At 36.9% G+C, this 14,554-nt stretch overlaps 1 protein-coding gene across 1 annotated transcript in view; it reads left to right on the forward strand.

The window, feature by feature from the left end:
• Positions 1-14,554, forward strand: part of IQCK (IQ motif containing K) — a 35,549-nt gene that overhangs the window by 10,254 nt on the left and 10,741 nt on the right. The window contains exons 7-8 of the mRNA XM_066560565.1: positions 6,649-6,733; positions 12,653-12,764. Coding sequence (XP_066416662.1) covers positions 6,649-6,733; positions 12,653-12,764 — 197 coding nt within the window. The remainder of the gene's footprint in view (positions 1-6,648; positions 6,734-12,652; positions 12,765-14,554) is intronic.

Genomic DNA, 14,554 nt, shown 5'->3' on the forward strand with positions numbered 1-14,554 from the left:
TCTCCTCCAGTGCCTCCAGTTTCTTCTTTGAAGCTCAATTTTTTAGAATAGTCAAAGCCACAGTCTTATAAGCTTCACTTTCTGTGCAATGCATTTCTAAATGAGATCTTGCAGCCTACTTTTCCCTAATGAGACCTAAATGCTGCATCGGTTTTCAGAATTTTAAATGCAAACCTTGTACCTTCAAAACCTAGTTTTTGTCAGTGAAGGAGCTTGTAAAATTTGAATTTGTTTCCAGCTTTAGTGTAATGATAACTGTGGCATCTTAGTATAGGCACCTTGTCTTGCACTGAGTTCTGCATGTTACCAGTAGTGCTGACAAAATATTCCATCCCTTGGGAACCTTCAATTCCCCAAGCAGATTTCAAAAGCAGTGGAAGGAGCAGCTCCAGTGCTGACTGGTGATCTCCATATCACATGGCAGACATTGCTGTTGCCTCAAAGGACAGCTGCACCTTTCAGAGGGCAGGAACGTGGAGTTTGAGCACAGAACCAGCCCACGTTTGTTGGGCACTTGCTGGGACACAAAGTGATGTACCTGCTCCTCCACTGGAGGCTGATAGAACCAGTGGAGAAACAGAATTAGAGCCGGGAGTGTTTTGTAATCCTATAAATATGCTAATGAGCACCACAGTTGCCTTTTGTCAGCATTTTCCAGTGTGTTGAGCAGCACTGAAGCTCAGTTGCAAGTAATCAAGCTCTGTGTACTGAATCAGGGCCAGGAAAGTCAGTGAGCTCTGATTATGTTCTGATCCCTCTGAAATTTTACTTTTCTGGCATAGATAGTCTGAGTAACTGGCAGCATCATTTCCCAGCCTTCTTTAGCATTTTTATGAAAGAAATATGAAGAAACCAATAAAACATTGTTCCCCTGATCTGAAAAACAGTGATAACATAGAAGCCTGTCATGTAAATTTAATAATATGATAGCATTGTTCAACATACCCCTGGACCTTACATCCAGTGAGAGAGACTGGTGTATAGTAGGTATATGCACCTATGTTAGGAACAAGCATTTCCTGGCTTTTGAAGTTCAGATAAAAAATATAATTCACAAGATTTTTTTAATCTACATTTTCTTCTCTTTATTAGAGATGTTTACTTGCTACTCCGTTCAGAAGGACACTTTTCCTGGTTTAATCTGTCTGTGTGTACCAAAACAAGTGTACAGACACAGAGAAAATAACTTTATCATGGTTTTACTGAAGTGGGCAGCTAAGATATAAACCATGACTAAATTTGGAGTGGTGGCTTTTTGCCAAATATCTGTATACACATATATATACATTGATTATTTTTTCTCCCTCCCCCAGATATTTTAATTGGGTGAAGTCTGCTGGTCTCAGCTGCCTTTACAGTTGACTTCATTGTCAGCTCTCAGATGGCCAATAGGGGTAATTTTGCACGGGTGACTGATTTTTTTTCTTCCCATAATATGCCCATTTTCTACAGGCTGTTCTTTCTGCACACTGCTATATTTCATTGCTTTGTGTCTAATCCAGCCATGTTTGGAGAGTGCTTGGTTTGCCTTATATGTTCTTCTTTAATTTTCTTCAGTAATTTGAGCTTTATATAACATTTTATTGTAATAACAGAAAGTCCAAAAAATACATCTCTGTGGATGTTATTCTGTGTGTTTCCAAGTAAAAATTGCCATTGAAGTAATGTGGCAGAATTCAAGTTAACAAAGGAGAGATTTTTTACTTGAAAACTGTCTGTTAAAAGACTGCAGAAATTTTCTGTGTAAAATATTTCTATTTTGTAGTGGTGCTTTATGGAGTTGAAGGTGTTATGGCTGTAATATCTGATACATTTAAAATGCTTTAATTTATGTAAAAGTTGTCAAAATGGCAGTGAGAAAACTGAGAACTTATAAGTGCTTTGTGACATCTTCCTAATGCTGCTGTGGGATCACTAAGGGGAGTTTTTCATGCTTTCAGCATACAAAGTCTGACCTAAAGTACACAAACATAGAGGGGAATTTTCCCATTGACATGAGTGGCCTTTGGAACAGGTCCATGTTTGGTTTCCTTCAGTCCAGGCCCACAGACACTCTCACAGACTGCATAAATATTGGTCCTGTGAGAGAGAAAGCTGAGGCAATGCTTTGTGACTTCCAAAATATGTGGCAAGTCTGCAAGCACAGGAGAGCTGAGCTGGAGCAGTAAAGTGGGCATGTCCTCCCAAGGAGAGCCTGCTGAGGCAAGAAATCCACTGTCATTTTCAGACAGAAGTGAAGAAAAAAGATTCTTGCTCTGCTATTTTTTGGCATGTTCTCATTACAAGGATTTCTTACTGTGCTTCCTGTAATTCCTCTGACATTCTGGTTACAAATCACCTGTTCTGCCTCAGTCTCCTGTTGGTTACATGACTCTGCCTCCACACATAACAACTTTCTCATGTTAGCTCCACACTGTCTTGTCTTTTTTTCATTATAAATAGTTAAGCAAGTACATAAATAGTTGGTATGTGTTTGACAGCTAAATGCATATTATCACTATGGTCACTTTGATAACACTCTCAAATGTATTTATAACATTTTTAAATTCAGTTCACTATTGACAGTATAAAGGGGCTTTTATTTGGACAAGATGATAGAGAAGAAGAGCTCAGACTCCTGCAACTAGCAGGAGTCCCACTTTAAGATGTCTACTTGGTTGCAGTTCCTTTTCTAAGAAGTCTAAATTTGGTTATTCCCACATTTACAATCCTTCAAAAATTTAGTCTCCATATAATGCACTAAAATGTTTTCTTGTATATTGTAAGGATTTTTTTTTCTCAAATACTAATAATCTTATTCTAGTGCATTTAGATTGTTGCAAAAGAAAACTAGTGATTAGGAATTTATTTCTGACTATGGAATATTTGTATTAATACTGAAAATGTTACAAAGAAAGGTCTCAGTTCACACTCTGTTTGACCTGTGAAAATGTTCCAGGGTATTTTTGTCAAATGTCTGTGGGAATATTTCCCTGGAAATCTGAGAGACTCATACAGTGCCTTTGTAATATTTGATCAATATATGTAATTGATTTTAAATACCAGGTCAAATGAATCAGTACTTCAGTGTTTGACTGCTTATGAACCACCATTTTCCTGCTTTTTGGGTAAATGACCTTAGTTGTATTTATAAGCAGAGGTTTTTGAAACATTTATTTTGTATCAAAACAATACTTTTTCATTATTGCACACTTTTGGGGTTCTGGATAGGAATGTAAGAGAAAGACCTAAAGAAGGCAGCTGTTGCTGTAGTGTTTGCAGATTCTCTGATTAGGAATAAGAAATACTGCAAATATGAAAGATAAGTACTTTGAGAAATTTCTAGCAGAGTTTTTTTGGTTATTCAGACCAGCACATGATTTTTTTGTATATTTCCCAAAACAAAGACTTTCTCAGAATCCTTTTTTGAAGAATTATGCAGATCACCATGGTCGTTTACTTGTGTGTCTTGTATTTATCCCTGTTCTGTGGTCTGTTCCTTTAGATTATGAATTTTTCAGTGTGTCTGTCATTGCCTGTACATGATGTAAATATTCCAGAACAAAAACCATCACAGTCAAACTAAAGATGAAGTGAATGTGGCTCTGGCCATTATAGTGAAACTTAGGAGGCCTCATCCTTTGCATTAGGGTTGCTTCACTATTTCTAGAGAAGAGCTTTCTAAAGGCAGAGAGGAGCCCAGGCCATCCCATGGCTGCACCTGGAGATTCCAGGCTCACCTGGAGCCCCAGGCTCTGCTGCTCTCTGCAGGCTCCTGCCTCTGGGGCTGCTGCTCAAATGTGGGGGCTCTGCTGCTGTCAGGGAGCAGGCTGGAGCAGGAGGAGCCATTACAAAACCCTGAACTATATACACTGAACCTTTTCTTCATTACAATTTTTATCTTATATTTTGTTTCCAAGGAAGGAATCAGGCCTATTTGTAAGACAAAATTGGAATGTGAAGATAATCAGAGTTTCTGGGCATTAGTGGGTGGAAATACTGCATGAATTCAGTGCCCTTCACTGTGACTATGAGGCCCCAGAGATTATTTTGTCTGTTTTGGAGACAAGAAAATGGAGGGATTCTTTTCCTCCCTTTTCAGAATTCTTTGAGAACCCGATCTTCTGTCCATGGGGAAATCAAATACATGTCTTCATTAAGAACCTTTTTCAATGCCTCCTACATTTATTTAATGCAAGTCTGTTTTGTATCTTCTGGGTGTGAAATTCCACTTTCATAATGTCTTATAAGTAGTGAATAGCTCACAGAATCAAGATCTGTACAAGTTTGCTCAGAAAGCAAGAAACATGTTTCTAGAATTTAACTTTGGTCAGTGTCTGCTTTATGCAGATTTGGTAAAATAAAATACTTAAGAAAAATCTTTTTTTTTTTTTTATGCTCTTTTACAGGTGCAACTTGTGTTTAACAATATATGTATATTTCAATAGATATGATAATAATGTTTCATAATAGTGTTTCATATGTGGGTTTTTAAGATTGTGCATGATCAAGGATTAAATAAGCAGAATGCAGTCAGTGTGCATTGTACTGTCAGTTTGCATCTTGCAGGCATCCAGCTGTCTTCTGCCATAAATGACAGACTCCTCTTCCCCTCCTTGGCTGCTGAGGGGTGATTGCCTCTGCTCAGATTCTATTTTTATTTGACCTGCAGACAATTGTGTATATTCTCCATTTATTCTCTTAGACCAAACTGGACCTGGCATGACACCTGGTCTTTAAGGCTGTGCCATTGAAAGGATTGATATCTGCCAATGACTGTCTTACTAAAAATTGAATCCTGTTCTTGCTTGATTTTTTATATTGTTTTCTCAGTTTTAGTGTTGGATTATAAGCTAGACATTTTTATAATTTCAAAATGAAAGCAAAGAAATGGTAGAGTTGCAGGCTAGGAGAAATCTCAAGTTGTTCTTTAGAGATGTACTTATTCCTAGAGAAAGTTCAGTGCTTTGATATAACTGCTGTAAAATATGTAGGTCTTCCTGTGATTTTCCCTAAGTTTTGGTTTTCAAAAAGATCTAAAATAGAACAGAGGATGAAAGCCTATCAGGAAACCAGCACAGTCCAGCTTCAGATTTTTAAGTCTGATTATAAGAAGCTGTTATCTCAGGAAGCCTTGCTTGTCCAGCACTTATGATTTCCCCTGAGCAGGAGAAATGCTAATTAATATTCACAGGGCTAAGACAGTTCAGCTCAATGGAGAGACTGCTTTTTATTTTTGCCTTATTTCAGCTTTTCCAAACAGACCAAGGTTTTACTTCACATTAAAATAAATGTAGGCCAAAACCCAGCTGACATGATGATGAGACCAATTTAGCTGAGTACACAGGCTGAGCCAGTGGAGTCAGTGTAGCATTAGATAAGAGCTGAGGCTGTGCTCCAAGTTGAAATGCTCCTGCAGTGAAGACAAGCCCTAAGAGAAAGATGTCAGAGAACATAGGAAGCTTACTAGGGCAGAGACTAATATGAATGAAATTAAGTGAAAGGAAAATGTAAGCTGTCAAGCCTCCTAGCTTGGCCTGTAATATGCCATAAATAAATTTCCAAAAGATATTGCAGCATTTTAGCCAGGAAATGTAAGACTGCATAAATAAATGGCCTGTGTGTGTCTGTAGGTGGGTGCTGCATCCAAATTCATCGTGTTGTGTTCTTCCAAGTCAAGGCTGTGTTCAGTCTGTTCCCCATGCAGGGAGAGTGGCTCTTGGCAGCCATTCTAATGCTGTGCCAAGGCTTCTCTTTAGAACTGGTATTTTCATGAGTTGCAGTGTTATTACACTGGAGTTCTTTGGATGCAAATTACATTTCTCCTAAAAGACAGTATAGAAGTAAATTTTGTTTTGTCCTTTCCAAGGGATGATTTTTTTATCATTGTGTCTGAGAAAGAAGTCAACACCCATAGAAAATGGCTTTTGGGAAGCAAGGTTTGATATAGTCATTTGAGGCTGAATTTAATTACTAGCTTGTTCCCATTAAAATTGGTAGCAACAGATTCACCAAATGTGCTTTCAAGCTACCATATATTTTGGCTGAAAATGGTTGAGTTCACAAATGTATTACATTCTTTTATCACCAAAAGAAAGTGTACATGGCATCAAAAGTAAAATTTCAGCACTTTAAGAACTTGTTTAGACATTTCTAAACATGGGTTCATGCTATACAGATATGATAATCATTACTTCCCAGCCTGTTTTAATTTAAAGTGACACTATAATGTAAATGAATGTGCTAAGATATGTTTATATTCTGTGTATTTCATGTAATAAACATTTACATATAAGTCTGTTCATTGTTGCACACACACACTAAAACCTTCCCTGCTTTCCAAATGGCAGAGTGCTTCCCTTGCCCACCTCCCACTGCCACCCCAAACCTTACCATAATAGGGGGACTTTGAAGCACATGTAGAAGAATAAGAAAAATGACTCTGCTTGATGTGCCATTTGTACATTATTGTTTTAAGAAGGAATTCTTGTAGTGTGTATAATAATATATTTGTAAAGGAGACATTCTTAGTGCATTTTGTTTTCAGAGCAATAAGAATTTCTGTCTTTCAGGCTCCTGAACAACATTTCTCTTTTTGATAAAATATACTGTTAAGGAAGAAAGTGTTTTACATTTATAGGCTGCCTGTTACATTTATTTTTTTTTAAGTCCTAGACCACCAGTTCCTCTATCTCTGCTTCTATCAGAAGAAGAAGCAAGCATACTAATCCAGTCCTTCTGGAGAGGTTATCGGGTAAGAGGAATCTATAATTATTGTGCTTGATGTTGAAAACTGTAGGACTGTGAAGGCCCCAGGGAAAATCCTTACATAAATTTTAAGTAGGGGATACTATAAATAGCTGCTGAGACCCCTATGGTTCATTGGCTTTGGATGTTGCTCTGCCTTATGCCTAGTGACTTCAATTTTTTCACAGGCATTTATGCTGATGTAATCTCACTGTTTTCCTCAACAACAGAAAAATCCACAGAAATTCGATTTTCCAAAGTACAATTAACACTGAACAATTTTCTTTCTTTAACTGAAAGCTGCTTGGGGTAGCTCTCAAGGATGAAGTGGTATTTTGCTTCATGCAGGGATATGTGAGTGAGTGTGGAGATGCATGAGGAGGATTGGTGAGGTCTGTTGAGAAAAAAAAGCATCCAGAAAGAAAAGACAAGGAATTGAGACCAAGAATGAGACAGGAGATTTATGAGAGACATGAAGGATGTTGTTCAAGGAAAAGGGAAACAAAATGACAAGCAGATGTTGTAAGACTCAATAGTAACACAGCACTAGTGCCATTCCAGTTTAAGAGGGAAAAGCAAGGTGCATAAAATAAATACAAAGAAAATTGTCAATACAAAGAAAATTGTATTTGGAGGGTAACAGCCATGCTAACCCTTGGATACTAAATAAATAATTTTGAAAATCCTGAAAAAGTTCTGTCAAATATATTTTTTAAAGCTCTGATACCTTCACACTTCAGGAAGAAATGGACTTGAAATTCAGGTGACTTTGGTGATAAAGAAATGTCTTTGACTTCCTTTATCAAAACTTAAGCTTCTAAGTAGCCTCCAGATATAGCAGCAATTTTGTTGTGATGGACAGTGAGACATCTCTGGATGTCAGGTGTTCTTTAAATAACAATCAGTTTAAAACACTCTCTGTTAAATTCTCTACTATTTTTACCAAGCATGAATATATAAGTGGCTCCCATAATGTGCTGTGCAGCCAAAGACAATGAAATACCTTGAAATGTTCTTCTTGACTGATGGATTTTTGTGACTTTCTGCTTGTTTGTTTCCCATTATTTTTCTTTTTTTAAACAGAGACAGCATTGACACTAACGTGAATTAGCACTGACAGTATCCCTGCAGGCATCCTTACAGTGGGGGCAGCCATTATCCAATAACAGTTCTGTTTGCTGAACACTGCAAGGTTGCTCAGATATCTTCTGCTGCTCTGAAAGCTTGTGAAGGGCACAATCCTTCCCTGCAAAGATGAACTTCAGGGTTTTCACCCTGGTATTTATCATTCTAAACCAATTCCCAGAAATGAGAGAGAAATTCTATAAAAAATTCTGTTCTTTTTTATGTCTCCTATAAAAGGTAGGAGACAAAAAAGAATTCAGGCTATAAAATTAGCTATTAATGTTTTACCTTATTTGAGGTGAAAGAACATGGGGTTTTAAAAATTAAAAATTGCAATCAGAATATAAAATAAAAATCATTAGTACCAAATTACTACATAAGGCAGTGTGTTATCCTTGGGCTTGCAGATTAAGGGAACACTAAGCTTAAATAGGATTTCATCACATTAATGATAAGTATATTATGAAAAATTACCAAAGAACTCAGATTATTTGCTTTTAAAATAAATAACTCAGTCAGCTAACACTGATTAATGTTAATAACTGATAATTACTGAATACTTACAAATAATGCCTTTTTGCACTCTAAAGATATTTTTGTGTCAAAATTTTAAACTGTTTTCTGAAGTTTTTCATTAAACCTTGTTTTATAATTCAGAGGATTTAGAATTTTGAAATACTGCTTTTGAAATAAAAATTGACACAGTGTGATAATGCTGGGTAATTAAACATGAGCACACAGATAACATGACAGTGTGATTGAGAGACAGGTACTTCATCCTTGGTCTTCTAGGACACATTTTCTATGGATTCAGACCATTTTTTGAGGTATTTTCTTGACCATATTGATTCAGGCAGTAGAGTTTATCTAGTTATATAACTGACTGAGCATCAGTCTTCTCTTGATACTTCACTTGTTTCTGCTACCTCCAGCTGTCTGAGCATGCCAGTATCAAAAACACATGGCAAAAAATGCAAAAATGGATCAGGCAATAAAGGTTTTCTGTGTAAAGGGGGAAAAAAGCTACAGAATATTGAGAACTCTGATGATTAAAGCATGATCAAAACAGTAAATTCATCCTTATCTGCAGCACATTTCAGAAAAACACTTGTTTAATTGTTGTAGTAATAATTAATGGCTGCCATCAACCAAGCCCTTGCTATACAATCTTTCATGCAAAGACATTGATGGGCACTCTGACAATTATTTCAAGTTTAATCAAGAACGGAATTCCTCAACAAACAGCAGTGGAAAATAGATCTGCTGAGTTCTCTGAAAAGATCACAGAAAGGAGGACATCATCTTGAGAGGGCTCCTTGAGGGCCAGGAGGAGCACTCAAGTAAGACTTGAGACAGCTCTGTCATCAGAATTCTTCCTTTTCACTTTCCATATCGTTTTTATTGAGGTTCCATTCATCTGTCACAGGCCAAGGCAATATTCAGCTTGGTGTCAATTTTCCAGGCACTTTTCCAGCAAAATGTGATATATTCCTTCACCCCTCTACTGCAGAATATTTGCTTAGTGCCTTTTTTTTTAATGGGCTCTTTTTAATCTTTAAAATTTGCATAACTATTCCAGACTAACAGAAATTTTTCATTAATAGAATTTCCTCTGATGTCTGTGAGTGAACCTTTAGTGTTATCCTTATCTGCTGTGCTACATGTTCTCACCTAGCACTGAAAACATGGGGGTTTGGACTAAATCTTGTAATATCTTAGAGTTGAAATTGAACAGCATTATGTAAATATTCAGTGCTATTTTATACACATCCTTTGAGCAAAAGCTGAAGATAAAAATGCTCCAGTTTTGCTTTGTATTTCACAAGGCGTAGTTGTACTTTTGCTATCGCAATATAAAATAAAACCATTTCAGTTTATATCTGTTTATATAAAGTTTATATCACAGTTTATCTTGCTTTCCAGCAAGCTGTGGCTACCAGCAAAGGCCTAAACCCAGAAGGTCACACAAATATTCCCTGTTATTTTCAGCAAGTGTGGGAGTGAAGTCTCCCTTCAAAGCTCAGAGCCCTCCAGGGTTTCAGGCAGTGCTGGCCTGCAGGAGACACATGTCAGTTGTTTGGAAAAGATTCTTGACTCTCTCTTTATTTGCCTGGAGATTTTGCTGCTAAGTCATGGCTTTTTCATCATGCCAGCATTTCTGGTTTCAAAGCAGAACTTTCTAAGGCATTATCAGTAGGCTAAACTGCATTATAACTGTGCTGAACTGTAATCTATTAAGCATATTTGGAACTTGTCAGTGTATTTTGTAACATTCCTGTCACCTGTTTTACTGCAGGTGGCATATCTGTGTTCTTTTTTCCTTTTCTGGTCACTTTTCTAAAAAGACATTTTGTTCTGGGAGCTCATTTTACTGCTTGGATTTAATGCTGACTTTGGAGTATTTGAGTACCTGACTCTGCCTTTATCTCAGAACTCTGTATTTCCCTGGGTATTTCACTGCTCTGCCACTGTTTTATTTGCTTTGGGAGACTATACAGAAGCTACTATACTTGCCTTTTATCTTTTAACTGTTAGGAATTATTGTCTTTATGTTCAATATACAGAGACAGCTGTGGCCCTGTCATGGGCCAAAATACAGGTCTTACACAGCTGAGGTTGCAAATGGACACATCATGTTCTCAGAAATTTTATATTTAGATATAGAGGTAGTAATTTCTCTATCTCCCTGCCTCTTGCACTTCTGTCATTTATATGCTTGTGTCCCCTAAGCATTTCCTTAACCCTTTCCTGTGCAGACAAACTGACTCCATGTAATAAAGAATTATTCGGCTTTTAAAAGCATACATGACAGCATAAAGGAAAAAATGTCTCTTGCAAGCCTAAAGAAATTATCCTGTGTTTGGATTATATTTTATGTTTGAAAATAGTATTTGATGGATTTAATAGAACATTATCTTTTTTTTTGTATAGCTGAAGATGTCACTTGTAGCTGTAACTTCTTTAATTTTTAAAATTTCATAGAAACCTTGTAAGAAGCCCTTATAACTTTTATAGAAGATACAACAGAACTATATCAGTATAATAAAATATTATTGGAGCTCTAAGATGTAGATCTCAAGATCTGATCTCAAGTCACTGAGCAAAAGTCTTGTCTGTTTTTATTGTTCAAGTAACCTTGCATTGTATTTCTGCCCTGCCAGTGCACTGTCTGAAACATAGCAAGTTATCTTCTCCTAAGTGGATTGAAAAGTGCTATGGGAGTTCAGCTACTGTTTATTGCATTCTTAGCTGCAGCACATAGGAGAAATCCTGTGAGGAAAGAATGCTTTTGATAAATAATTTAAACTGTTTTCTTTAAGGTTTGGGGTTTTCTATAACTAGTGGAAAACTAAGTTGTGCTCTTTTGCTCTGTATGTGTCTCAGTAAAGTGGGAGAAAAGCAGAGTGTAATGGAGAAGAGCAAATAATAGAGTTCAGGTCACAGAACAAGCTCTCCACCATATCCTCTAAGAATACAAGATATACAATTCTATTTGGAAATTTTCTAGGGAACTAAGTCATTATCTTCCTGCAAGCAAAAATGTGTCCAGGAGAAACTAAGCTTATTGCTGCTTGTTTCTACCATGGTCCACTTCAGACTGAATTACTAGGACATTGAACCTTAGAATCATGGAATGGTTTGGGTTGGAAGGAACCTTAAGGATCATCCAGTTCCATCATGATGGATCATCCCTGTGCCATGGGCAGGGACCCCTTCCCCCCGAGCATATGCTCAGAGCCCCATCCAGCCTGGCCTTGGACCCTGCCAGGGATGGGGCAGCCTCAGCTTCTCTGAATGTAGTCCTGAAACAGAATGACATTTTTATATGTAACATTTAGGAAAAAAAACCCAACCCCAGAAACTGCATTTTAAAAATAATTCTATTACAATTTATGACTAAGAGAATAATCCCCAGTGTCCAAGGTGATGCTGGCATGACCCTTTCCACTCCTGTTCAGGACAGGATCTCATGTACTGGAGGCAGTAATTGTGTGAATGCCAGCAGTGGGGAACACTCTGCTAATTAATCAAATCCTGCTACAACAAGTGGAAGTAGCAGAGTGGTAAAAGCTGTTGATGCAGAGCTAGTTCACTTCTGTGTTAGTGGGAACTACACCAGTACAGAAACAATACTAGAAGAATTCAGCTTACATCTAAATGAAATCAAGGCCCTTAGCTATTGTATTTTTTTTTTTTGTGGAAGCAGAATTATGCCTTTCACGGGGTGATTGACTGACAAAGAATAGGTACCATGTAATGCAGTCCAATTACTTTATAACAGATTAATGGCTCTCCTGTTTGTGAAAATTGTGTGGGTGGGATTGCCAGTCAGCCTATTTGCAGCTGATGGCAGGTGTGAATCAGGTTGATGGAATAAATTTTCTTCTGCATGACCCTTCAGACTCCTCTTCTGCTCTATTATTTTGGTCAGTGGGTTGGTTTACAGTGTTATGCTTGACTAAAGGCACTAATACCCTTCAGCATAAGGCTTTTAAATTTTAATTAACTCAGAGAATTAGCATCTCACTGCAATCTCATTCCCAGGAGTCCTTGGTAATCAAAGTGATCCCCTAATAGACATATTTATGTTTTCAATTGGATTTGTCAATTATGTGGATTTTATTTCTGTGTAAGCCGAAAACTGTAAACCTCTGGGATTTTGCTTTTACCTCAGGCCCAGCAAAGAGGATGGCTGTCACATATTTGCCCAGCCACAGCCTTGTGAAAAAAATTGTATTCTCATCCTGGATAACACAAAGGTATATAATTTTAGTTTTCTTTTCTGATTCCCCTTTCCCAGGTTCGTTGTGATAGTGAAATACAAGAGCTCCGTCAGTGGCAAAAGAAGCTGAGAGAGGAGAGGTACATTCACGAGGTGGTGAGAAAATTCTGGGCTAAACAGGAAGCCAAAGGTAAGTGAATTAAATTGTGGGGTTTCTTGGTTTATTTGTTTGTTTGTTTTTTTACGTAGTGTTGAATTTTTATACTTTGAGTTGTCTAAAAAATAGGCCACACAGTAGGATCCTGAGAGAGAAGGTAATGTCTGGTGGAAATGCTTTGCTGTTCCTGTACAGTCAATACTCTACTTGAGTTGCCTGTGCAGCTGAAAGTGGCAATGAAAAAATACAATATAGGGCTTAAATTCAATACTTTTGGAAAACTATGACAATTTGCTGGCACAGTATTTTGTAGGGCAGGATTAGACACCTACCAGCTACTCATCATGTAAAGCTGATTGTTACCAGATGGGTTGTAGTACAATTTTTCTGGACTGTGGGATTTTTATCTGGTAAATATTCTATTGGCATTTTCCTGTAGTTATTTACAGCAGAATTTGGTCTGTACAGTTCTAAAAAGAAAAAAATAGAAAACAAACTCAAACAACCTAAAAAATTGCCAAGAGAAATAAAGCTAGATTGCTTCTGGCACTGTAATGTATTATTTTTTTGTGCTGTTTGTGGACAAGGCTTTACTGACAGGGCCAAGTTACCATTCACTTAAGCACACAGATAATGATCATCATCTTTGCCCTGAATGACAGGAGAGTGATAATTTTTGGTGATAGGAATTTGTTACAAGGACTCTGTAGATTCTCCAAACATTTATTTATATTTATATTGCAGTTTTAATTATGAAATATTGGGTTTTATTCACCAATCCTTGAAATTGCCTGAGGGATATTTTATAGGCTCTTTTATAGAATATTTAAATGAAAATAATTAATTCTTAGGAAGAAAATCATTCATCACAGCAAGGAAAAACTGTGTTTATATGTGTTTGTATATATGGGGTGTTCATATGCTGTAAGGGAAGTAGAATTCTTGGTTTTAGTAGCTTAGATCTAGAAGATTAAATCATGTAATAACAGAGCACAAAAATGATGAAAAGACAAAATCAGTGAGACATTGTCTTCCAGCAGACTTGACTGACATAGAAAGAAAATTTTGGCAGAGCAACCAGTTTTCTTCAAGTGGGATTTCATAGCCTCTCTACTACAGTTTATTTTGAGTTGACTCGGTTAAAAAATGTAGGCATATTTTCTTTTTAAAAGAAACCACAGATATATCTGGCTTTAAGTATCTGAAAACAGTGAATTCAAATTTCCTATCATAAAATTATTCTCATAAATTCAAAACATAAAAGATGGATTTTTCTCTTTGTAATACATGGTTAATTCTGTCAGTGTTAATTGTTGGAAAATTGCATTTCTGGAGATAATGATAGAGGTTGACCTTGCAGGCTTGCTAATGCCTTTTAAGTGATTGCAATTTCATGTTTGTGGCTTGGACTCTGTTTTCAGTTTGTTAATATTTTTATCATCTCATCAAGGCATGTTTTTTCTCGCATTCCATTGTCCATGATACCAGCAAAAGTTAGGTATGCATGTTTCCCACTTCTGAGAGACAAACCTATATATTCACAACACACCAGTGTGGAAAAGGATGAATATGATATTAGAGGATTACACAGTCATAGTTTGCAGTCTTCATGCATGTAAAATCTTAAAGGGGAAAATTACAAGTTCATCTTCAGAGGACAAGGTGAAGCCATTCTCAGAATACTGCAACGAAGAAAAATAGTGGCTAAGGGTGGACTGTGTCATTTGACAGTTGAATTGATTAAAAATCTCCTGTGTCTGAGGAAATTTAATCTTCCTATAAACTATACTTAGGTTGTTTTGGAGACTTATGTAGTGGTAAGA

The sequence above is a fragment of the Molothrus aeneus genome, chromosome 16 (genome assembly GCF_037042795.1).
Source record: "Molothrus aeneus isolate 106 chromosome 16, BPBGC_Maene_1.0, whole genome shotgun sequence".
In the NCBI taxonomy this organism is placed as follows: Eukaryota; Metazoa; Chordata; class Aves; order Passeriformes; family Icteridae; genus Molothrus; species Molothrus aeneus.